The 25,773-nt window shown below is 46.2% G+C and overlaps 3 protein-coding genes and 1 long non-coding RNA gene across 5 annotated transcripts in view; 2 read left to right on the forward strand and 2 right to left on the reverse strand.

Moving 5' to 3' along the window:
* Window positions 1-750, forward strand: part of LOC132207023 (late histone H2B.L4-like) — a 67,384-nt gene extending 66,634 nt beyond the window's left edge. For both annotated transcript variants that reach the window (XR_009443274.1, XM_059642211.1), the window contains one exon: window positions 243-750. The gene's annotated coding sequence lies outside the window, so the exon portion shown is untranslated. The remainder of the gene's footprint in view (window positions 1-242) is intronic.
* Window positions 1-25,773, reverse strand: part of LOC132206969 (histone H2AX-like) — a 270,361-nt gene that overhangs the window by 116,878 nt on the left and 127,710 nt on the right. The window contains exon 3 of the mRNA XM_059642110.1: window positions 4,618-4,627. Coding sequence (XP_059498093.1) covers window positions 4,618-4,627 — 10 coding nt within the window. The remainder of the gene's footprint in view (window positions 1-4,617; window positions 4,628-25,773) is intronic.
* On the reverse strand, window positions 449-2,588 carry LOC132207079 (uncharacterized). The gene is made up of 2 exons (XR_009443314.1): window positions 2,452-2,588; window positions 449-978 (listed from the first exon to the last, which is right to left on the reverse strand). It is a non-coding gene; the product is annotated as an uncharacterized LOC132207079 (long non-coding RNA).
* Window positions 1,525-25,773, forward strand: part of LOC132206962 (high affinity immunoglobulin gamma Fc receptor I-like) — a 59,701-nt gene continuing 35,452 nt past the window's right edge. The window contains exon 1 of the mRNA XM_059642081.1: window positions 1,525-1,620. The gene's annotated coding sequence lies outside the window, so the exon portion shown is untranslated. The remainder of the gene's footprint in view (window positions 1,621-25,773) is intronic.

Consider the following 25,773-nt stretch of genomic DNA (forward strand, 5'->3'; position numbering starts at 1 on the left):
ATTGACTATTGTGCGCACAGGCTGTTACTTGGCTGGTTCTGTTAGCTCAGTTAACTGTATGATTTCCAGTTCTAATGTTTCTTTTAGGGAAATGGCATACGTGCCATTCTGATTTGTTTTCTCATATAACAAACGCATAAACATTCAGTGCATTCCAAGTGAGGCCTGAATAGTTCCTTGTATAATTGCACAGAATTCGTTGCAAGCCTCAAACTCTCACTTGTTTGATTTTCTGTGAACAGATAGGAACTGCAGTAATGGAGAGAAGCAGAAGAGTTGGGAGTCGGAAGAAATCTGGGAATTGTGGAAGGAAACAATAGATATGGATTTCACCCCAAAGAGGAATGGACGTGCGTGTGGCCAGCATTTACAACTTTGGGACAGCAGGAGGGGCAAAATAAGAGAGAAAAAAATTGTGTTCTGAATTTCTACCCTGTACTGAGAGTGATGTCATTTGCAAACTCCTTTTATTTGAAAGTGAAAGTTTACAGACGTTTATCTCAAATCATTACATTAAGATATGACAAAGTCACTTAAATTCATCATGACCGACATAGCTTTGAGATAAATGGAGAACAGTTTAACCAGTTAAACAGCGAGGACAAAAAAAGTCCCACATTCATCAGCTTTTTGTTTCAGAGTTCCAGCATCTGCAGTTCTTTATTTTATTTAAGTGTTTTGTTTTCCCTCGGCTCCATTCTATATTGCATAACAACAAGACTGACTCAATAAAAAGGCAAAGTCGCCATAGTCCAACTGGAGTTTCAGGCTGCTCACTTAAATAAGGGGGTCGCCGCGAATCTGGCAAATGGGGACGTTGCAAAGCAATGGTAAACTCAGATTTTTCAAGAATTAAGCCGACGATGCTGAGATCAGTCATCCAGCAGGCTGAGCTAATCGATCCTCCCGTCGAGACGACAGTCGGGCCAACAGTCAATTGTGTCTCAAGTACCCGGGATATTTGGCGGTGGGGACCATCTATTCAGAGATAAAAGATCAAAGGGTCAAACCACTGATGAGGCCGTGTTAAACAAGATGCTGTAAAATCTTTCATCAGTAAGAAGGTTTTAAATTGATTGATATGTACGTGTAAATCCCCGAATTCCTGTCGTTGTTGCCCTGAGAGAACTAAAGGTTTTTTTGGGGGTAACATTTTTGGTCGGACAGTGCACATCAGTAGTGAGACCTTGTTCAGAATCTGTTTCTGTTTTACTTTGGAGTCAAACTGGTTTTTATTTCTCAAGCAGAAATTTACAAAACACCATTTTGACTGACTATCAATAGATTATTTGCTTTTTGAACAAAACTGAATGTCCCTGCAAATACAAATGCATCCCATAGATTCACGTGAGTGTGACAGAGAGAGAGAAAGTTGGTCTATCACCTGATGTTGTGCGCTTTCAGACATTGTCCACCCCGGTCCAACACCACCACCTCCTCACCATCTGCTTGTGGAAAAGGAGAACAGTGCACGGGCGCAGTACTACGTGTGAATAGAGCATGCACGAGATCCGCCACGGTGATGGACAAGCGGTTTCTGTCGCTTCTGTAGGACGATTAACAATTCAGGACGGCGTGGGGAGCACTGGACACGACGGAAAAGCTTCCTAACCATATTGGGTAAGCCGTAAATCCGAATACGACCCCACCACACCCTGCACCTTCCCTTACAACTGCAGGAAGTACCACATCTGCCCTCACACCACCTCCCTCACCCCCATCCCAGGCCCCAAGATGACTTTCCACATCAAGCAGATGTTCACCTGCCAATGTGGTATACCGCATCCGCTGTGGCTTCCTCTACATTGGAGAAACCAAGCAGAGGCTTGGGGGTTGCTTTGCAGAACACCTACTCTCGGTCCACAGTAAACAAATGTACACCCCAGTCACAAACCATTTGAACTCCCCCTCCCATTCCTGAGACGACATGTCCATCCTGGGCCTCCTGCAGTGCCATAACGATGCCACCCGAAGGTTGCAGGAACAGCATTTCATATTCCACTTGGGAACCCTGCAGCCTAATGGTATCAATGTGAATTTCAGAAGCTTAAAAGCTCCTCTCCCACCACTCCATCCCAAAACCAGCCTAGCTCGTCCCCGCCTGCCTAACCTGTTCTTCCTCTCACTTATCCCCTCCTCCCATCTCAAGCCGCACCTCCATTTTCCACCTACCAACCTCATCCCGCCCCCTTGATCTGCCCGTCCTCCCTGGACTTACCTAGCCCCTCCCATACTCTCCTCTCCACCTATCTTCTCCTCTATCCATCTTCAGTCCGCCTCCCCCTCTCTCCTTATTTATTTCAGAATCCTCTCCTCATCCCTCTTTTCTGATGAAGGGTCTCGGCCCAAAACGTCAGCTTTTGTGCTCCTAAGATACTGCTTGGCCTGCTGTGTTCATCCAGCCCCGCATTTTGCTATCTTGGAATCTCCAGCGTTTGCGCTTCTCATTACCTCTGACCACGACCTTCCAATGCTACCGGGTTTTTTTTTAACCTCTCCCGGAATTTATAGCTCGGTTCATTGCCGCCATCTTGATTTGAAATGAGGGGCGCAGAGGCGGCGGCCCGGTTTGCTCGGCAGTGCACGGGTCGCCGCCATCTTTTTAGGGGGCAATCTTGCTCACGCCTGAGGAGTTTTTGACCAATTGATCTGTATCGGCTTATGCGTGATTTTTGATTTGGACAAACTTGTGAGAGGGCACGTACATGGCAGGTGAAATGTAATGTGAATAAATTATTTTTATTTTCCCCACACACTTGCAACTCGTCCGCGACGACCAACTTTTCCAAACTGAACTAATCCCGTCTGCCTGCATTTGGTGCATATTCGTCTCAACCTTTCCGATTGGTGAACCTGTCCAAATGCATTTTAAATGTGTAATTGCACACGCCTCTACTAATTCCTGCAGCATCTCATTCCATATATGTACAACGCACTGAGTGAAAAAGTTGCCTGTTTGGTCCGTTTTAAATCTTTTCCTCTCACCTTAAATTTTTGCCTTCGAGTTCTGAACTCCCCCACCTGGGAGAAGAGACTTTCGTTATTCACTTTCTTTCGGCCCTCATGAGGAAATGTCCCTGGCTATCCAGTCTCTCCTTAAATCTCAATCTTCCAGTTTCAATAATATCTTTGTAAATCTACTTTACAGACAATCTGGTTGAATAGCATCTTTTCTATATTAGAGTGACTGAAATTGTATACTGTATCTCAAATGTGGTATTACCAGAGATTACACAGCTGTAAAATGACATCCCACCCCAATTTTCAATATTCTGACCAATGAAGGCAAGTGGGCCAAAGGCTGTCTTTACCATCCTGTCTACCTGTGATGCCGCTTTCCAAGTAATATGTACCTGCATCCCTAAGTTTCTTTGTTTGACACCACTCCCAGGGCTCTACCATTAACTGTGCAAATCCTGCACTGGTTTGTCTTACCAAAAGGCAGCACCTTGTATACATCAGAATTAAACTCTATTTGTGATTCCTCGGCCTACTGGCCTAGTTGAAAAAGATCCTGTTGTTAAAAAAACACAGTTTCTGGAAAAGCACAGCGGGTCTGGCAGCATCTGTGAAGGTCCAGTGACCTTTCCTCCTGTTGTAGTCTTAGGTAACACTACAAGGTCCTGTTGTTGTCTTAGATAACCTTCAGTATCCACTCTACCACCAATGTTGGTGTCATCCGCAAACTTACTAATCATGCCTCTTACATTCTCATTTGAATCATTTTTTTATAAACGAAACACAACACTGGACCCAGCACTGACCCTTGCAGTACACGACTGGTTGCAGGCCTTCGATCTGAAAAATGGCCATCCACCACTACCCTCTGTTTCCTACTGTCAGCCTAATTTTGTACCCAGCTGATGACCTTCACTGGATTCAACACCTTCCAGCCTTCATAACCCGTCTACCATGCAGAACCTTGTTGAACATCTTGATAAAGGCCACATAGGCAACATCGACCACTTTGTCTTCATCTACTTACTTGGTCACATGTTCAAAAAACACAGCCAAATCTGTGAGGACTGATTTCTCACACACCTAACCATGCTGATGATCCATAATCAGTCCTTGCCTTTGCAAGCGCACGTAGATCCTATCTCTCAGAATCCCCTCAAACAACTTATCATGGCTCACATTCGGCTCATTGCTTTGTAGTTTCAATATAAGTTTTTTGGTTTTTCATTGCAAACGTTCTGAAATAATGCCACAACATTTGCCACTCCCCAGTCGTCTGGCATCTCACCTATGGCTGTAAAAGATGCAAATACCTCCACTTCAGGCTCACATTTCTTCCCTAGCTTCCCATATGTCCACAGAAGTATTTGATCAGGTCCTGGAGATTTATCTAACTTTGTGCATTTTAAGACCTTTCAAATGCCTTACTGAATTCCATATAAATGTGTTAAAGAAACTCCACCAAGTTCATGAGACATGATTTCTCATGCACAAAGCCATGTTGACTATATCTAATCATTTCTTGCCTTTCCAAATATATGTAAATCCTGTCCCTCAGAATCCAAAAACTTACCCATCATTGACAACAGGCACACTGGTCAATAGTTCCCTCGCTGTTCCGTAACATGTTTCTTCAATAATGGTGCCACATTAGCCAACCTTCAGTTTTCTGCTACTTCACCCAGGGCTATTGATGATACAAAATCTCAGCAAAGGGGCCCAGCAATCACTCCCCTGTCTTCCCACAAAGTTCTGGGGTACACCTGATCAGGTCCTGGGGATTGATCAAACTTGATGCACTTTAAGATGTCCGGCACCACCCCCTCTGTAATAAGAACACATTTTAAGCTATCACTATTTGTTTCTCCAAGTTCCCTCCCTTCCGTCCCCTTCTCCACAGTAAATACTAGCACAAAATGCTCATTTATTATCTTGCCCATCTCCTGCGGCTCCATACATAGGTGGCCTTCCTGACATTTAAGGGGCCCTATTATCTCCATCGTTACTTTTTCTTTAATCTTTGATCTATTTGAGGAATCTCTTTGGATTCTCCATACCCTACTTGCCAAATCTATCTCATGTCCCCTTTTTGTCTTCCTCATTTTTCTCTTGAGTATACTTTGACTGTCCTTATACTCTACTTGAGATTCACTTGAACGCTGCTGCCTGTACTTGACTTATGATTCCATCTTTTTTTCTTGACCAGAGCCTCAATTCCTCTCGTCATCCAGAATTCCCGACACAATACCAGCCTTGCCCTTCACAGTAACTGGAACTTCCTGTCTCTGGATTCTCATTAGCTCATTTTTTGAAGACCACCAATTTTCTAGCCGTACCTTTACCTGTGAATATCCAGTTTCAATCAACTTTTGAAAGTTCTTCCCCAACACAGTCAAACTTGGCCTTCCTCTAATTTGAAACTTCAAGTTTTAGATCGGGTCTAACACTTCCCATAACTACTTTGAAATGCATAGAGTTATGATCACTGGCCCCAACGTACCACACCACTGACACCTCAGTCTTGCCTCATTTCCCAAAAGAAGCTCAAGTTTTGGTCCTTCTCTAATAGGTAAGAAAAATATTTTTGTCCACCCGTGACAATTTTTTCTCCCTCCAAGTCCTTAACTCTATATTTAGAGAGTTAAAATCCCGTACATTACAAGCCAAGTTTCCTTACAGATAACGGAGATCTCCTGACGAATGTACTTCTCAATTTTCCACTGACTATTGGGGGGTTGGGGGTGGTGCAGCTATACACCAGTGTCAGTAAGGTGATCACCACTTTCTCATTTCTCAATTTGACCCAAGTAACATCACTGGACCTACTCCCCAGAATATCCTACCTAAGCACAGCCATAATGTTATCCCTAACAAGGATTACCACTCCTCCTCCTTTCTTGTCCCCCTTTCTATCCTTTCCTCACTGGCACCTCCATAGCATATCCTTCCATGAGCACCCGAGCCCTGCAATATTAAGTTGCCAGTCCTGTTCATCTTTGAGTCATGTTTTTGTAATAGCTATGATATCCCAGTCCCATGTTCCCAATCATGGCCTGAGTTCATCTTCCTTACCTGACCGGCCTCTTGCTTTGAAATAAATGCAGTGTAATTTATCAATCCTGCTCCAGACTGCTTTGAGTGTTTGATTTGCTCCTTTTCTCAACTGCTCCAGCCTCGGACTGACATCTTTCCTCACTATTTCTCCGACACAATCGACATCCCCTCAAAAGAAACTCCCGAGAGGGCAAATCCGTGTTCCGTGTCAGATTAGATTAGATTCCCTACAGTGTGGAAACAGGCCCTACAGCCCAACAAGTACACACTGCCCCTTGAGAATCCCACTCAGCCCCATCCCTATAACACTACAGGAAATTTAGCATGGCTGATCCACCTAGCCTGCACATCTTCGGACTGTGGGATGAAACCAGAGCACCTAGAGGAAACCCACGGCGACACAGCAAGAATGTGCAAACTCTGCACAGACAGTTATCCAAGGCCAGATTCAAACCCGGGTCCCTGGCGCTGTGAGGCTGCAGTCCTAACCACTGAGCCATTGTGCCGCTCAGGTGCAACATGTCCTTCTTAGACAGATCAATTGTACCCCAGAAGACATTCCAATGAGCCAAAAATGTGTTTCCTTCTCCCACACTCCAGCTCCTCAGTCACAATCATCTGCTCTATTTTTCTATTCTGACTGCCACTAACACATGGCACAGGAGTAAGCCACATATTATTGCCCTTGAGGGCCTATGCTCAGCCTGCTTCGTAATTTCCTGCATTCTCGCTTTAGAAACTCATCCTTTTCTCTTCCTCTGTCGTTGGTACTAACCTGTACACTTGACCTTTGCTGTCTATATTTGTCATATGTTTCCTTCTTATTCTTGACTAAAACTTCAATTTCTGTCATCACCCAGCATTCCCTACACCTACCAGCCTTACCCTTCACGTTAACGTTCAGGAGATTCCAATGATCCAAAAATGTGATTCCTTCTCCCCTGCACCAGCTCCTTAGCCATGCATTCATCTGCTCTATCCTCCTATTCCTCCCCTCACCAGCTCATGGCACTGGGAGTAATTCAGATATTATTCCCCTCAAGGACCTCCTTTTATATTCCTGCCTAACTTCAAATATTCTCTCCTCAGAATCTCATCCTTTTCTCTTCCTTTATCATTCAATCCAATGCATACAACACCCTCCTGCTGACCCCTCTCCCCATTGAGAATATTCTGCACCCTCTCCCCATACCCTTGATTCTGGCACCAGGGAAGCAGCACACCATTCTGATTTCTCACTGTCAGCAACAGAAACATCTGTCTGTGCCTCTGACTAGAGAATCCCCGATCACAATCGATAGCTTGGGATCTGATGTACCCCTCGTTACATTATAGCCAGTCTCAGTACCAGAAACCTGGCTATTTGTGTTCCGTTCCCCTGCGAGTCGATCAACCTCTACATTTTCCAAAACAGCATACTTGTTTGAGATGGGGATGGTCACAGGAGACTCCTGTTTGCCCTGCTTTGCTCACCTACCTTTCCAGGAAGTCACCCATCCACCTGACAATACCTTCTGTTTATCTCTCACTCTGCAACTGCCATCCATCACACACCCGCTTAGCTCCTGTAAACCCCTCATTGCCTCTAACTGCCGCTCCAAAAGATCCATGCAATCTGACGGGATTCAAAACAAAACACACTTCCTGCAGACATAACCATCAGTAACGTGGAAACTCTCCCACATCTGACAGGAAGAGCACATTACTCTGCTAAAGGCCATCTGTGCACCTTAACAATCTACAGACCCAGAAAATAGTACAGTCTTATGGCTGTAAAAAGCACTGGTTCAGGCAAACTTATTACCTATGTTTTATACTTTTAAAGCTTAATCAAGAGACAGATCTTTTAAAGATTTCTGGCACAGACCATAATCCTGGGACTTTTCAGCATTTAGGCCCATAGAATTTGGGTACAGATACTAATTGCATGGCAAAGCCTAAAACCCTTCAACAAAAGTTAAGCTTGATTTTATAATTCATATTTCAAACAGACACCACCAAGGAGAACCTACCCTGTTGCAAACTGTTCAAAAAAATGACTAATAACTGACGTCATACTTGCTCAGTCAGCTTACTGGAGGTCAGAAATGTTGTGTTTGTAAGTTTCTATTCAGACATACCTGGAATCAGCTGATCATAACTGTTCCAAATCTCAGGCAGTTAAACCAGTCACATTTGCCTGCATTGCATTGACTTCGGTGAACTCAAACAGTGATATTGCCAATCCAATTTGTGTCAGGACAACTGATGTTCCTATTGCAAAGATGTGAAGGAAAGGTGCAGAAGTTTACTTCCTATTAGAACTATAGAAATGATACAGCACAGAAGGGTGGCATTCAGCTCATCTTGACTACGATGACTCGAAGACATCCAGACGCTCTTTAATCCAATCTTCCTGCACATGGCCCATAACTGTACAGCTTTATAGCACTTAAGGTGCGGGTTAAGGTATTTTTAAAAGAGTTAAGGGTCTCCCTCCACCACCAACTTGGGCAGCAAATTCCAGGCACCCACTGTAGTGACTATAATGAAGCCAACCAGCTAGACCTCATAGAATATGCGTTCTTCAATTGGTGCTGTGAACCTGGTTCAATAAGGGAGCCCTGGATGACACACAGCAGTATGATTTCAGTAGCACAATTCTCTTGTTCTTAAGTATCACTTTAGGACAGACAACATGCAGCAACTTTCCGCTCAGAGGCAGGTTGGTGAGATGCCTTATTCTTGTCTCACAGCAATCTCATTTCACACGCGCTGCATGACACAGAAATTGACTGATTGCTGTACATTTTGACAACCCATTATTTAGATGTTATATAATAGAGGATGTTATTAATATGTCCAGCTAAAATCTGAATGGAAATGCATAGTCACCATTGTATCATAAAGTCAACCTGTTGAACAAGTGGCCAGCTCCAGGGATGCTGCCTCCAGGGTGAGCTCAGGAACATTAGCCCTTTCTCGATTCCACCACGATCTGGGTGAAAAAGCTTTTCCTGCCTTTCACCTTAAATTTATGCCCCTTCTTATTGACCCATCGACTAAGTTGAACAGCTGCTTCCTATCCACCCTGTCCATGCCCCTCATAAGCTCTATCAGGTTCCCCCTCTATCTTCTCCACTCCAAGGAAAACAACCCAAGCTTATCCAGCCTCCCACCATTGCTGAAATTCTCCGTCCCAGACAACATCCTGGTGACTTTCCTCTCCACCCTGTCCAATGTAATCACATCTTTCCTATAGTCTGGAGAACAGAACTGCACATAGCACTCTGCCTATGGCCTAGCCAAAGTTCTGTACAGCTCCAACATAACCTTCCTGCTCTTAAAATCGATGCCTCAACTGATAAAATTGTGTCCCAAATGCCTTACAAACCATCCTATTACCCTGTTGTGCTGCCATCAGGGATTCATGGATAAGCACTCCTGATCTCTCTGATCCTTTGAGCTTCCCAGTGTCCTATCATTCATTGAACTCTCTTTGTCTTAGTGCATCACCTCCCATTTACCAGGGTTAAATTCCACCTGCCACTGATCTGTCCATCTGACCAATCCATTTATATCCTTCTCTAACTTAACAACTTCTTCCTCACTGTCAACCACCCACACAATCATTGTGTCATTCACAAACTTACTTATCATTCCACACCTTCCCCCCCACTGTGATCTGTATTGTTTATATATCTCACAAACAATAAGGACCCTGTGACCTCCCACTGCACACTAGGCTCCGGGCACTCAAACAGTGCCTCTACCACTCTGTGTCTCTGGGCACTAAACCAACATTGGACTCAACTTGCCAAGATGATTTTACCTTCTTTAGCAGTCTCCCATGTGGGACCTTGTGAAAGGCCTTGCTGAAATTCCTATAAACCACATCTTCTGCATTACCGTCACCCACACAGCTGGTCACCTCTGCAAAAAAATTCAGTCTGACATATTTGATAAGATTTCCCTCTGACAAAGCTATGCTGACTATCCCTTATCAAATCTGGCTTCCCAAGTGGAGATTAATTCTCTCCTTCTGAATTTTATCCTGAGGTTTCCCTACCATGATGGGAGACTCTCTAGAGTTTAATTCCTTTGTTTATCCCACAACCGGCTTGAAAAGTAGAATGGCATTATCTGTCCTCCAGCTCCCTGGCACCTCCACTGTGGCCAGAGAGCAATGAGCATTTTGGGTCGGAGCAGCTGTAATTTCCTGCTCTGTCTCTCACAGCAGCTTGGGATACAACTCAGCCAGACCTGGGGCTTTGTGCACTTTCAACCTGCCAAAACCTCTGATACCTCCTCACTCCCGATGTCAATCTGCTCAAGAACCTCACAGTCTCTCTTCAAGAATTCTGCACCTACATCCTTCTCTGAGTAAAAACAGATGGGAAGTAAAGTCAGGAGGTATGGGATACAGGGTAATCTGGCTGTCTGGATTCAGAATTGGTTGGCTGACCTGAGGCAGAGAGGGGTTGTAGATGGTAAGTATTCTGCCTGGAGGCCCAGTGCTGAGTGGTGTCCTGCAGGGCTCTGTTCTTGGGCCTCTGCTCTTTGTAGTTTTTATAAGTGACTTGGATGAGGAGGTTGAGGAGTGGGTTAGTATGTTTGCTGATGACACAAAGGTTGGAGGTGCCATTGATAGTATCGAGGGCTATTGCAGGCTTCAGTGAGACATTCACAGTCTGCAGAGCTGGGCTGAGAAATGGCAGATGGAGTTCAACCTGGATAAATGGTAAGTGATGCATTTTGGAAGGCCGAATTTAAATGCTGAATATAGGATTAAAGGCAGGATTCTTGGCAGTGTGGAGAAACAGCGGGATCTTGGTGTTCAAGTGCATAGCTCCCTCAAAGTTGCCACCCAAGTGGATAAGGTTGTTAAGAAAGCATATGGTGTTTTGGCTTTCATTAGCAGCGGGATCGAGTTTACGAGCCATGAGGTTTTGCTGCTGTGTACAAGACCCTGGTGAGACCACACGTGGAATATTGTGTCCAGTTCTGGTCGCCCTATTATAGGAAAGATGTGGAGGCTTTGGAGAGGGTGCGAAGGAGGTTTACCAGGATGCTGCTGGACTGGAGGGCTTGTCTTACGAGGAGAGGTTGACTGAGCTCGGACTTTTCTCTCTGGAGAGAAGGAGGAAGAGAGGTGGCCTGATCGAGGTGTACAAGGTAATGAGAGACATGGATAGAGTCAATAGCCGGAGACCTTTCCCCAGGGCAGGATTGACTGCCACGAGGGGTCATAGTTTTAAGGTGTTAGGAGGAAGGTATAGAGGAGACGACAGAGGGAGGTTCTTCACCCAGAGAGTTGTGAGCGCATGGAATGCTTTGCCAGTGGTAGTCGTGGAAGCAGAGTCATTAGTGACATTTAAGCGACTGCTGGACATGCACATGGACAGCAGTGAATTGAGGGGAATATAGGTTAGGTTATTTTATTTTTGGATTAGGATTATTCCACGGCACAACATCATGGGCTGAAGGGCCTGTACTGTGCTGTACTTTTCTGTGTTCTATGTTATATGTACAGCGACCTCCTGCTGATCGCTCTCCTCTTTGGGAATATTCTGCACCCTCTCCAAGATATCCTTGATCTTCACAACAGGGAGGCCACACACCATTCTGATGTCTCACTGTTGGCCGCAGAAGTGATTATCTGTGCCTCTGACCAGAAAGTCCCCTGTCACAATTGATCACTTGAAATGTGATTTCCCCCCACCCCCATTTCATCAGAGCCAGCCTCAGCCTCAGAAATATGGCTGTTAATGCTGTATTCCCCTGAGAGTCCATCACCCACTATATTTTCCGAAACAGCAAACTTATTTGATATTGAGATAGCCACAGGAGACTCCTGAATTACCGGCCTTCCCTCCTACCTTTCCTAGAGGTAACCCATCTACCTAATGGTATCTGGAATTTTTCTACCTTCTTGATACTTCCATTCATCACACCCCTGGCTCCTGCAAATTCCTCATTACTTCTAACTGCTACTCTATGTGATCCAATAGGATTTGCACTTCCTGCAGACATTATCACCAGTACCACTGATTTTTTCCTGAATGTCCCACATCAGGCAGGAAGAGCACATCACTCTACTAAAGGCCATCTCTGTGTCTTCATCGACAACCCAAAAAATAGCGCAGTCTTACTGCTCTAGGATAACTTAATACCTGTTGTTTATTTTTTTAAAACAAGAGAGTGATCTCAGTAAAACATGAAAAATCTCACCCTGCTCATTACAATAGATTTTTAAAAAAACAGATTCAACAAACATTTAGCTGATCAATGCTGTGAAATGCTGACACTCCCAGCTGTGAGTATTTCCAATATTGAAGTCTCTCTAAGGTCAGCTGTAAAATTTCTTTGTTTGTTTGCCTTTCATTTTTTTGTTGTTAAACGTGAGCTATTTTCTGACCTCCCTCATTTTCCCTCCTGAAATTATGACCCCTGCCTGAAACAATGCTGTGACGCCTGCAATATGTCAGCAAAATTTCAAATGAGAGGGAGAGAGAAATGTGACAGAAAATTATCATAAAGGAGCTGACTATGTCACCCGCTCCCCTCACCGTCCCCACCCCCCGCTTACCCTTTAACAGAAAGACCTCTCCTAAAGTTTATGTCTTATCTTCCCAGGAATATATAAAATACAAGTGGTTAAATATCGAGTGCAACCCTGGTAAGGGCTAGTGGCAGAGGTTTGCTAGTGAACTACAAGCCTGTCTCCACCAGCTGGGGATCAAGCACCACAGTACCGGAAAAGTCGCAGCCAAAAACTCACCCAACAGCAGCCCTTGCTTTGCAGGTAAAAGAATCTCTCACTCTAAATGCTACCAGCCAACCACCATCAAAACAAAACAGGATAAAGTATCAAAGTGAGGAGGTTCTGCTGAACCTATACAAGAGGATAGTCAGATCGCAGCTGGACAACAGTGAATAGTTTTCTAGTTTTCAGCTCTTTATCTAAGGAAAGATATATTGGCATTGGAGGCAGTCAGAGAAGGCTTCCAAGGCTGATCTCAGGTATGGAGGGATTGTCTGATGAGGAGAAGTCGTGGAGCTTGGGCCTGCATTCATTTAGTTTCAAAGAAGGAGAGGTAACCTCATTGAAACATAGAAGTTTCTTGGAGGAACTTGACAAGCTGGATGTGGAGAAGCTGTTTCCCATTGTGGGAAGACTTTAGCACCAGAGGGTATCATCTCAGAATAACGGATTGTCCACTTAAGATACAGATCAGGAGGAATCTCTTCTCTACGAAGGGAGTGTATCTGTGGAATTCTTTACTTCGAGGGCTTTTGAGGCTGGGTTATTACGTATGTTCAAAGATGTGATAGATGTCAAATTAGTAATGGAAACCAAGTGATATGGGAAAAAGGGCAGGATACTGGAGTTGAAGATAATCAGATCAGGCATAATCTCACTGAACAGCAGAGCAGACTCGACGGGTTGAGTGGCCTACTTCTCCTTCTACACCTTATGGTCTTTAAAATGATTTACACAAAATTGTAAAATCCAAGCATCCTGACATCAATTGTTCAATAGTCATTGTTCTGGAAACTATTCTTCACAAACCTCTGACAGAGATTGACCCGTGTGCCTTTCAACTTCTGCTTATTTTTGGCCTCACTGTTTTTGAAACAGTGTGTATGTGTGCCTTATTATTCATTTTTCTTGCCTGCCTGGCCTCTCACATTTGCCATGCACACTCACTCACTGAGCTCTGGCGAGACTGGGGAGTGGCACTGGATCAATACTGTGACCTGGGTGTTGGGGGGGTGATGGGATGACCATTCTCAGGGCACTAGTTAGTTGCTGAGGTGAAATTGCAAACACCTAATTTGGCAAAGTGCATGTCAAGTTTAGAGGTATATTAAAGCTTTGAAACCATAAGCAGTAAACAGAAACTCACTCACAACTCATTAAGAATCTAACCCCACTGGCTTTAACCTTTCACCACATCACATCTGTGGGCCTGAACAATGAAACGCACCGTCCACTGTTCAGGGAGGTTTCACACGAAATCAACCGCACACACAGACACAAACAATGACGAACCTTGTGTGATTCATGCACTCGAGCACGCAGATCCCTCAGCATCTCCGAGCTTTGCAGCTCATCTATTATAGAGCTCTACATAGTGCCCTGAATAGCAAGACAGTGCAGGGCAGGCTGCCAACTCCCAGAAAACTGAGTAAACTAGGCAGAGTCATGGTGAGCCCAGGTTAAACTAAGCAGAACAAGTCACACTGCAATTAAATGGAGACATTCTGGTTGGATCGCAGGTAGAGTGATAGATATCCAGAGTGAGTTATAGCTTGGAACTAATTGAGAGGTTTGAAAGGTTTCATGAAGAAAAAAACACTCATGGGATGTGGGCTAGGCCAGGATTTGTTGTCCTTTTCTCATTGTTCCTTGGGAAAGTGGTGGTGAGCTGCCTTCTTGAACTGCTGCAGTCTGTGTGCTCTATGAAGACTCAAAATGCTTTTAAGGAAGAGAACTCCAGGACTTTTAACCAGTGACACTGAAGTAACGGCGATATATTTCCAAGTAAGACAATGAGTGACTTGGAGGGGAAACTTACAGATGTGATGTTACCATGTGCCTGCTATCCTTGAGCTTTTAAATGCAAGTGGTTGTGGATTATAAAGTGCTGTATAAAGGAGCCTTTGAATTTCTGCAGTGCATCTCACAGATAGTCCACCGTGCTTCTATTGAGGATAGGTGGTAGAGGGAGTGGATGTTTGTGAATGCGGTGCCGGTCAAGCAAACTGCTTTGTCCTTGAGGGTATCAAGCTTCTTGAACGTTCTTGGAGCTGCACACATCCAGGCATGTGAGGAATATTCCTTCACACACCTGACTTGATAAACACTGGAAAGACTTTGGAGAATCAGGATGTGAACGACACACTGCGAACATTCGTAGCCTGCTCTCACAGCCACAGTTTCTGGTTAATAATCTCCACAGTATTTTGATTGTGTGGGTTCAGTGGTAGTAACGCCATTAAATGTTAGATGGTCTCTTATTTGAGACCACTATGTCTGGCATTTGTGTGGGACAAATGTTACTTGCCACTTTTCCGCCCAAGCCTGAAAATTGCCCAGGCCTTGTTGCATTTGGACACAGACTGCTTCACTGTCTGGGGAATTATGAATGATGCTGAACATTGTGCAAACATGACCAAACGCCTTCACTTCTGACATTAAAGTAGAGGGGAGGTCATTGATGAAACAGCGGAAGATGGTTGGGCCGAGGACATTGCCCTGAGGAACTCACTTCCCAGGTTGACCCCTCTTTAGGTATGCCTGGTGCTGCTCCTGACATGCCCTCCTGCATTCTCCATTGAACTAGGATTAATGCCCTGGCCTGATGGTAACGGTTAAGTGGTGAATATGCTGGGCTATAAAGTTGCAGATTGTGCTGGAGTACAAGTCTGCTGGACATGGCCTACAGCACCTCAGGGAAGTCCAGCCTTGAGTTGCTCGATCTGTTTGAAGTCTGTCCCATTTTGCACAACAACAGTGCCATGCAACAAAATGGAGGTTATTCTCAATGTGGAGGTGGGGTTTTATCTCCACAAGGACTGTGCAGTGGTCACTTTTACTGATACATTTGTTTGTGACAGTATCTACAGCCTGCAGATTAGTGAGGATGAAGTCAAGTAAGTTTTTTTTCCCCCTCTTGCTGGTTCTTCCCTTATTACTTGGGCAGACACATTGTAGCAGCTGTGCCTTTTCGGAGCCGACCAGCTTGATCAGTAATGCGGCTGCCAAGCCACTCTTGGTGATTAAAATGAACCTCTTTACCTAGAGGAGTGAGATTTCCTCCTACAGGATGTTCATCTGATGGTGTTTATCACACCTTAGATAAAAAACTGGGAGAAGAGTGGTATTGAAGAATCCAACAAGCATTTATTCCAACTCCTTCTCAAACACAATCACTACATCCCACAGGCACATGGGCGAGTGGGAATATTAAGCTACTAGTTTAACATGCCCAGCTATCTCTTCAACTCTCTGCATTGAGTATTCTCAGGACAGGTATGGCACGGGATCAGATACAGAATGGAGACTTCTCTACTCTTTTAATATAAAAGCAAATGGAAAATAGACCTCTTTCTACATGGTCCGTCAAACACTCACAGGACAAATCTAGCATGGGATTAGTTTTCTCTGCTTCTATGAACTGAAAGTCATGCTACCTCTACTCTTTTAAACTGAAAGTAAGGCTCCCTGGACAGTATCCCCATCAACAACCCCTCGCCCCCGGACAGGGAGAGAATAAAATTAGATATACCGTAAAGCTTTCTCTATTCTTTTAAACTGAAAATAAAGCTGCCTTTGCTCTTTCCAGCTGAAATCTGTCTCCACACTGTCCCCATGAAACACCCCAAGATCAGGGACAGTGCAGTGCTAGATCCAAAGTAAAGTTCCTCTCTTAAAGTGAAAGCAAAGAACCCCCTACTGTTTCAACCTGAAAGTAAAGCTCCCTGTACGCTGTCCCAATCAACCACAGCCTGCTCAGGTAAAAGACAGGTCAAGCCAGAGCCTTAAAGCTGATGTTAAATCACCGGTTAGTGAAATTCTCAAGTTGATGTAACTGGTGCAGGGAGGTCAGAATCTCATTTTGTTGGTGATTGTGAGACAGGGAGCAGGAATATGTTCCTGGGGCTGTTCTCCTCTGCCTACTGCTCAGAGCTGGAATGTGAGTATTGTATGGGAAATCAAATGTGACACAAAGGGTAGAAAAAGAAACGTCAGGTCACGATGGAGAGGCTAAAAAGTGGTCGAGACTGAACTGGAGTGAGTGAGGGAGGGTGACAGTGAAGGGAGGTCGAGAGAAAGAAAGAGATTGATCTGAGGTAGGGCATTGAGTACTGAGTGAGTGCCGCACTGTCAGTGGTTCAGTACTGAGGGGTGGATACTTTGAGATGAGCAGAGTCCCTTCACCACTGATGCACCAAGTCAGGGCTATGTGCCATTGAAATTCATCAAGGCTCCGATTCACAGCACCTTCCAAAGCCACAGCCACTTCCATGTGGAAGACCGGGGCAGCAGATAAATAGGAACACTCCTACATTGTAATTTCCCATCAGTATTAGGCTGGAGCCCCGTTGCACCTGGACCATCTCTACCATCTCCCTCACCTTCCTGGACACCTCTGCCTCTATCTCAGACAACCACCTAGAAACCAACAAAAATTTCAAGCCCACTGACTCCCACAGCTACCTAGAATACACTTCCTCCCACCCACCTTCCTACAAAAATACCATCCCCTATTCGCAATTCCTTCACCTCTGCTGCATCTGCTCCCAGGATGAGGCATTCCACTCCCGTACATCTCAGATGTCCTCGTTTTTCAAGGACCACAACTTCCCCACCGCAACCCCCACCCTCCGCAGTGGTCGAGAATGCCCTCGACCGTGTCTCCGCATTTCCCGCAACTCACCCCGTCCCCGCAATAACCACCAAAAGAGAGTGCCCCTCACCCTCACGTGCCCACCAACCTCCGGATCCAACGCATCACCCTCTGACACGTACGCCATCTGCAATCCCAACCCACCAGCAAAGCCATTTTTCCATCCCCACCCTTGTCTGCTTTCCGGAGGCACCACTCCCTCCGTGACTAGCTTGTCCGCTCCACACTATCTCTAACCCCACCACACCCAGCACTTTTCCCTGCAACTGCAGGAAGTGCTACACTTGCCCCCACACCTCCTCCCACACCCCCATCCCAGGCCCCAAGATGACTTTCCATATCAAGCAGATGTTCACCTGCACATCTGCCAATGTGGTATACTGCATCCACTGCACCCACTGTGGCTTCCTGTACATTGAAGTAACCGACCACTTTGCAGAACACCTACACTCAGTTCACAATAAACAACTGCACCTCCCAGTCGTGAACCATGTCAACTCCCCTCCCATTCCACAGATGTCATGTCCATCTTGGGCCTCCTTCAGGGCCACAACGACGCTGCCCAATGGTTGCAGGAACAGCAACTCGTATTCCACTTGGGAACCCTGCAGCCCAATGTTATCAATGTGGATTTCACAAGCTTCAAAGCCTCCCATCCCCCTATTGCATCACAAAACCAGCCCAGCTCATCCCCACTTCCCTAACCTGTTCTTACTTTCACCTGTCCTCTCCTCTCACCTCAAGCCGCACCCCCATTTCCTTCCTACTAACCACAGCCCGGCCCCTTGACCCGTCCCCTCCCTACCTCCTCACCTACTCTCACCTCTACTGGCTCCATCCCCGCCCCTTTAACTTGTCTGTCTCCTCTCCACCCATCTTCTCCTCGATCCATCTTCAATCCACCTCCCACCTCTCCCTATTTATTTCACAACCCTCTCCCCCTCCCTTATTTCTGATGAAGGGTCTAGGCCGGAAACATCAGATTTGGTGCTCCAAAGATGCTGCTTGGCCTGCTGTATTCATCCAGCTCTACACTTTGTTATCTCAGATTCTCCAGCATCTGCAGTTGCTGTTATCTGGCAAGTCCACATTCGACATGTGGGAATTGTTGAAATGCCATCTGAACAGAGTTCAGAATTAGCATGTTCCAGTGAGGAGGAAGGACAAGGAAGGATGAGGATGGCAACATGTGGGATCCTTGCATGGCAGGAGAGGTTTGTGAGTCGAAAAGGAAAAGGAAGTATATGTAAGATTTAGTGAGTTGGAATCACACAGGGCCTGTGAGGAATATGAGGTTAGCAGGAAAGAACTGAAGCAGTAAATTTGGAGAGCAATGCGGGGCCATGAAATGCCCTTTGCAAATAGAGTTAAAGAGAATCCAAAGGCATTTTATACATACATTAAAATAGGATCACTCAAGGGAAAAGGAGGGAACTTGTGTTTGGAGGCAGCAGTTATGGGCAGGATCCTAAATGAGTACGTTGTGTCAGTATTCCCCACAGAGAAGGACTTGGATAATAGTGTGATTCGTGTAGGGCATGCTAATATGCTGGGGCATTTTGAGGTCAAGAATGAAGTGGTTCTAGATCTCTTGAAGAGTATTAAGGTGGAGAAGTCTCCAAAGCCCATTGCGATCTACCGCAGGTTATTGAGAGAAGCACAAGAGGAGATTGATGGGGCCTTGACCAAGATTATTTTATCCTCTGTAGCCAATGGAGAGGTCCCTGCCGACTGGCGAGAAGATAATGTCATCCATCTGTTCAAGAAGGGGAACAGGGATAATCCAGGAAATTTTAGACTGATGAATCTCACAACAATAGTTGGGAAACTATTGGAGAGAATTCTTAGGGATAGGATTTATGCACTTTTGGAAAAGCATAACCTAATTAGGGACAGTCAGCATGGTATTGTGTGGGGCAGGTCATGTCATCCTAACTTAATTGACAAGGCGATGAGGGTGCGTTTGAAGACAGAGCAGTGAATTTCAGTTTGGCTATCGACAAGCCCCTCATGTTTGGCCCATCGAGAAGAATAAGATGCATGGGATCAACGGTGACTTCCATTTGGATCCAGAATTGGCTTGCCCATAGCCGACAGAGGATTGTGGTGGATCAGTGTTTCTCAGGGATTCATGTTGGGATCTCTGCTGTTTCTAATTTTTAAAAATGACTTTGATGAAAACTAGATATGTGGGTTAGTACTTTTACAGACAGCACAAAGATCAGAGGAGTTGTGGACAGTGTGTGGTAAATTGGGAGATGAACCAGTTGCAGATTTGTTGCATTTTGGGAGATCATTTCTTCAAGGAAAATATACAGTTAATGGCAAGACCCTTAATTGCATTGATTTCCAGAGGTATCTTGGGGTCCCAGCCCATAGCTTCCTGAAAGTGGGCCCACATGTGGATAGGGTGTGCTCAACTTTATTGATCAGGCATCGAGTGCAAGTGTCAGGAAGTGATGTTGTAGCAGCCTTTATAGGCTTCGGTTAGGCCGCACTTCAGAGTATTTTCTTCAGTTCTGGCCATTACACGGCAGGAAGGATGCAGAAATTTTGCAGAGGGTGCAGAAGGTGCTGTCTGGAATAGAGGGTAGAAGAAGAGGCTGGAAAGAATAGGTTCAGAGATAGTAGGAACTGCAGATGCTGGAGAATCTGAGATAACAGGTGTAGAGCTGGATGAACACAGCAGGCCAAGCAGCATCGGAGGAGCAGGAAGCCTGATGTTTCGGGCCTAGACCCTTTCTCTGAAGAAGACAGCCTTCCTGCTCCTCGGATGTTGCTTGGCCTGCTGTGTTCATCCAGCTCTACACCTTGTTATCTCAATGGGCCAAATAGGGTTGTTTCCTCTGGAGCGGCAGAGGCTGATGGCAGACCTCACAGAGCTTTATAAAATGATGAGAGGCATAGATACAGTAGGTTGACAGTCAGAAGGGTATTTAAGGGGCTTTTAGATAAACACACAAATATGCAAGGGATATAGACTATGTACTAGGAAGAAGGGATTAGTTCAATTTGGCATCAAGTTTGGCACAGCATTGTGGGCCAAAGATCCTGTTCCTTTGCTGTGCTGTTCTCTGTTGTATCGAAGCAAGTATGTCCAGTAAGAATATCGGGCAGGTTTGTGTTTCTGTAAGTGGCAGCTTCAATGTATTTTTATTCAACTCTTGGTGCAGAAAAAAGCAGCATTAGCAGCTTATTTAATTCTTGGAATGTAACCTGAAGAAATGAGCCATGTGAAGATAAATTGATAAATGAATGGATGGACGAATAGAGCGACGACAAATAGTGTGAATCATTGAAAGGTGTCAGATGCAGGACGTTAGTTTTGAAGATCTCAGAAAATCGCTGATTCACCACAACGGCAAACGGTGCTCTGCGCAATGATTGAGTACAGCTCCTCTGTTTGACCTCAACCAAAGGCAGGAAGTAAAACCAAACTCTTATCAGATTGAGCTGTGCTGTTAGTTCTGTTATTCCTTTCCCTACTTCCCCAGGTTTCTGTTCTTGTGTGTAAAAGTGCTTCTGGGACACCTCGACTGCTTTGAGTAGGGAAGGGAAATATTCTGGCGGAGGGGGAATGGTGTATCCAAAATGGGCCACATAACCTTGCGGGTTAGTCAGGCTGCTCTGTACAGTAAGGTGAATTGTGATGTGTTTGGGGATTGGAATAGTGTGTTCCTGGGCCACTTGAACTTCCACCTGTGGTTTAAAACAAAAGCTGCTGTCGCTAACCGGATATTATGTTGTGGAACTCTTGCCCACTTACCTCCTCCCCACTCACTATCCAAGGGCTCAGTCACATCTGCCGGGTGAAGCAGTGATCTCGCTGCACTACACCTCAACTGTCTTCAGTGCTCACAGCCGGGTCTCCTTCACACCGGGGAGATGAAACACAGACTGGGTGTCTGCTTTGAGGAATGCTGATATTTTGTCTGTAAAAATGATCCTGAGCTTCCAGTCTTGTGTCCCTTTAACATCGCACTACGTTCCACTCCAACCCACATTTCACCTTGGGGTCTTGCTGCAGTATTCCAGCAAAGCTCAGAGCAAGCTGGAGAATGGCATCTCATCTCCCTCTTGGGGACCCAGCAGCCTTCAGGACTCAATATCGATGGGTTATACACATTATCCCCACTATGGCCGCACTGAGTTTGGATAGAATGCTTCTGTAGAGAGCAAACCAGGGCACTTATTCAATACAGCGTTACAATTTTCATTGGCAAAAACACATTTCACAAAATTGTTTCTCATGTACAATGCATACCATACAAATTTAAATTGGATCCTCAAGATTAGTCTTTGAAACCCCATGTTCTTTCATTCCCATGAACTGGGCTTTGACGATAAATACAGAAACAACAAGTGAAATGAGCGCATAATTTGGAAAAGTGCAGCAAACCAAAGAGGGACAGAATTCTGAATGCAGGAATACATTTCAGTGATAATCATTTTCCTATAGACGTGTGAGACAATGATGGCAGCACTGGCTTTAATAACACATGAACAAATTTTGGAACGAGACCATCATTTGTTGTTGAACACCAAAATAGGGAGCCACTCCTCATGGTGTACTTGGGCCAGCCACACCCCGTGGTGGCCAGCTCTGCAGGCCCATACTGCATTATAAAGCACTCAGGCAATGAGTTCTCAATGGACAAGCCATTGCCTGTTGCTAAACAACCCACTCGCAGTGATCTCCATGAGATTAGTAACTTTGCATGAGCCTTAGAAGGGTTATCACAATGACCTAATGTCCTTATTGCTGGGTTATTAACCCACAAACTATCTCTTATTCTAGGGACCTCAGTTCAAATCCTGCCCATGGCCAATGGTGGAATTTGAAGTCAATAGAAAAAATCGAGAATTAAATGTCTCATGATGCTGTTGTTGATTATTGGAGAAGAGAAGAAACAAATCAGCTGTTTCAGTGTCACCTTATCAGCTACGATACCTGTCCCTACCTTGTCAGGCCTATATATTCCTCAGGGCATGCAATTCTCATGGAATTTCTAGTCAAACTGTTCAGAGGTTACACACCTCTGGAGCAGTGGGGCTTGAACCCAGGCCTTCTGGTTCTGAGGTAGAAAACTTATCACTGTGTCACAAGGAGCCCCTTTATGTTTGACTCTGAACTGCGCATTTAGGGATGGGCAGGAAATTGTGGCCTCGCCAGTGATGCCCATAATCCTGTCTCAGCCTTCAATATACACAAGGACTCTGCCCCCACAGCTCTTTGTGGCAAGCAGTTCCAAAGACGCTCAACCCTCTGAGAGAAGGAATTCTTCCTCCTCTCAGTCTGTAATTAGCATCCCTTTATCCTGAGATTGTGCTCTTCCCAGAGCAACACCCTGACCGGTTAGTGTTGTGTGAAACTGCAACAATATCTGCTGTTTGAAGTTAATCAGCATTAATGGCTGCATTCTCAATTGCAACACCTCTGCAAGCCATAATCCATTTGCTAAACAATCATGATTCTCATCCCATCCAGGATCAATATTGTTCATCTTCAGAATTGCCCTCAAGAATTCATGAGAAATGTCTTTGAGGGTGCATGAAATTTATCCTGAAACACTGAGAGACATTTTTGCAAATGGAAATTGGTGTTATTAATACCCGGATTACTTTCACAAAGAAAAATTATAGGATCTCAGAAGGTAGGAGCAGGAGTAGACCACTAAACCCCTAAAGTCTGCCCTGCCCATTCAATAGGTTTTGGAGCTGAGCCCTTATCAGGCAAATGCTCCTTTGCCACTTCACTTGACAAAACAGCAGCACGCTGAGAGCTTATGATTACAAATAATAAAATGTGAGGCTGGATGAACACAGCAGGCCAAGCAGCATCTCAGGAGCACAAAAGCTGACGTTTCGGGCCTAGACCCTTCATCAGAGAGGGGGATGGGGGGAGGGAACTGGAATAAATAGGGAGAGAGGGGGAGGCGGACCGAAGATGGACAGTAAAGTAGATAGGTGGAGACAAGAGAGTTGCAATGGGAGAGAGATTCCCTGAGGTTGGTCCGGAGGGAGGAGGGTAACTTCTTCAGGTTAGGCATCCCTGGAAGAGGCTTCGCAGTGAGGTTAAAATAGTATCAGAGATAATGGGAACTGCGGATGCTGGAGATTCCAAGATAATAAAATGTGAGGCTGGATGAACACAGCAGGCCAAGCAGCATCTCAGTGCTCCTGAGATGCTAAGATAATAAAATGTGAGGCTGGATGAACACAGCAGGCCAAGCAGCATCTCAGGAGCACAAAAGCTGACGTTTCGGGCCTAGACCCTTCATCAGAGAGGGGGATGGGGGGAGGGAACTGGAATAAATAGGGAGAGAGGGGGAGGCGGACCGAAGATGGAGAGCAAAGAAGATAGGTGGAAAGGGTGTAGGTGGGGAGGTAGGGAGGGGATAGGTCAGTCCAGGGAAGACGGACAGGTCAAGGAGGTGGGATGAGGTTAGTAGGTAGCTGGGGGTGCGGCTTGGGGTGGGAGGAAGGGATGGGTGAGAGGAAGAACCGGTTAGGGAGGCAGAGACAGGTTGGACTGGTTTTGGGATGCAGTGGGTGGGGGGGAAGAGCTGGGCTGGTTGTGTGGTGCAGTGGGGGGAGGGGACGAACTGGGCTGGTTTAGGGATGCAGTGGGGGAAGGGGAGATTTTGAAACTGGTGAAGTCCACATTGATACCATATGGCTGCAGGGTTCCCAGGCGGAATATGAGTTGCTGTTCCTGCAACCTTCGGGTGGCATCATTGTGGCAGTGCAGGAGGCCCATGATGGACATGTCATCAAGAGAATGGGAGGGGGAGTGGAAATGGTTTGCGACTGGGAGGTGCAGTTGTTTGTTGCGAACTGAGCGGAGGTGTTCTGCAAAGCGGTCCCCAAGCCTCCGCTTGGTTTCCCCAATGTAGAGAAAGCCGCACCGGGTACAGTGGATGCAGTATACCACATTGGCAGATGTGCAGGTGAACCTCTGCTTAATGTGGAAAGTCATCTTGGGGCCTGGGATGGGGGTGAGGGAGGAGGTGTGGGGACAAGTGTAGCATTTCCTGCGGTTGCAGGGGAAGGTGCCGGGTGTGGTGGGGTTGGAGGGCAGTGTGGAGCGAACAAGGGAGTCACGGAGAGAGTGGTCTCTCCGGAAAGCAGACAGGGGTGGGGATGGAAAAATGTCTTGGGTGGTGGGGTCGGATTGTAAATGGCGGAAGTGTCGGAGGATAATGCGTTGTATCCGGAGGTTGGTAGGGTGGTGTGTGAGAACGAGGGGGATCCTCTTGGGGCGGTTGTGGCGGGGGCGGGGTGTGAGGGATGTGTCGCGGGAAATGCGGGAGACGCGGTCAAGGGCGTTCTCAATCACCGTGGGGGGGAAGTTGCGGTCCTTAAAGAACTTGGACATCTGGGATGTGCGGGAATGGAATGTCTTATCGTGGGAGCAGATGCGGCGGAGGCGGAGGAATTGGGAATAGGGGATGGAGTTTTTGCAGGAGGGTGGGTGGGAGGAGGTGTATTCTAGGTAGCTGTGGGAGTCGGTGGGCTTGAAATGGACATCAGTTACAAGCTGGTTGCCTGAGATGGAGACTGAGAGGTCCAGGAAGGTGAGGGATGTGCTGGAGATGGCCCAGGTGAACTGAAGGTTGGGGTGGAAGGTGTTGGTGAAGTGGATGAACTGTTCGAGCTCCTCTGGGGAGCAAGAGGCGGCGCCGATACAGTCATCAATGTACCGGAGGAAGAGGTGGGGTTTGGGGCCTGTGTAGGTGCGGAAGATGGACTGTTCCACGTAACCTACAAAGAGGCAGGCATGTACCCGGTGCGGCTTTCTCTACATTGGGGAAACCAAGCGGAGGCTTGGGGACCGCTTTGCAGAACACCTCCGCTCAGTTCGCAACAAACAACTGCACCTCCCAGTCGCAAACCATTTCCACTCCCCCTCCCATTCTCTTGATGACATGTCCATCATGGGCCTCCTGCACTGCCACAATGATGCCACCCGAAGGTTGCAGGAACAGCAACTCATATTCCGCCTGGGAACCCTGCAGCCATATGGTATCAATGTGGACTTCACCAGTTTCAAAATCTCCCCTTCCCCCACTGCATCCCTAAACCAGCCCAGTTCATCCCCTCCCCCCACTGCACCACACAACCAGCCCAGCTCTTCCCCCCCACCCACTGCATCCCAAAACCAGTCCAACCTGTCTCTGCCTCCCTAACCGGTTCTTCCTCTCACCCATCCCTTCCTCCCACCCCAAGCCGCACCCCCAGCTACCTACTAACCTCATCCCACCTCCTTGACCTGTCCGTCTTCCCTGGACTGACCTATCCCCTCCCTACCTCCCCACCTACACCCTTTCCACCTATCTTCTTTGCTCTCCATCTTCGGTCCGCC

The sequence above is a fragment of the Stegostoma tigrinum genome, chromosome 44 (genome assembly GCF_030684315.1).
Source record: "Stegostoma tigrinum isolate sSteTig4 chromosome 44, sSteTig4.hap1, whole genome shotgun sequence".
NCBI classification, from domain to species: Eukaryota; Metazoa; Chordata; class Chondrichthyes; order Orectolobiformes; family Stegostomatidae; genus Stegostoma; species Stegostoma tigrinum.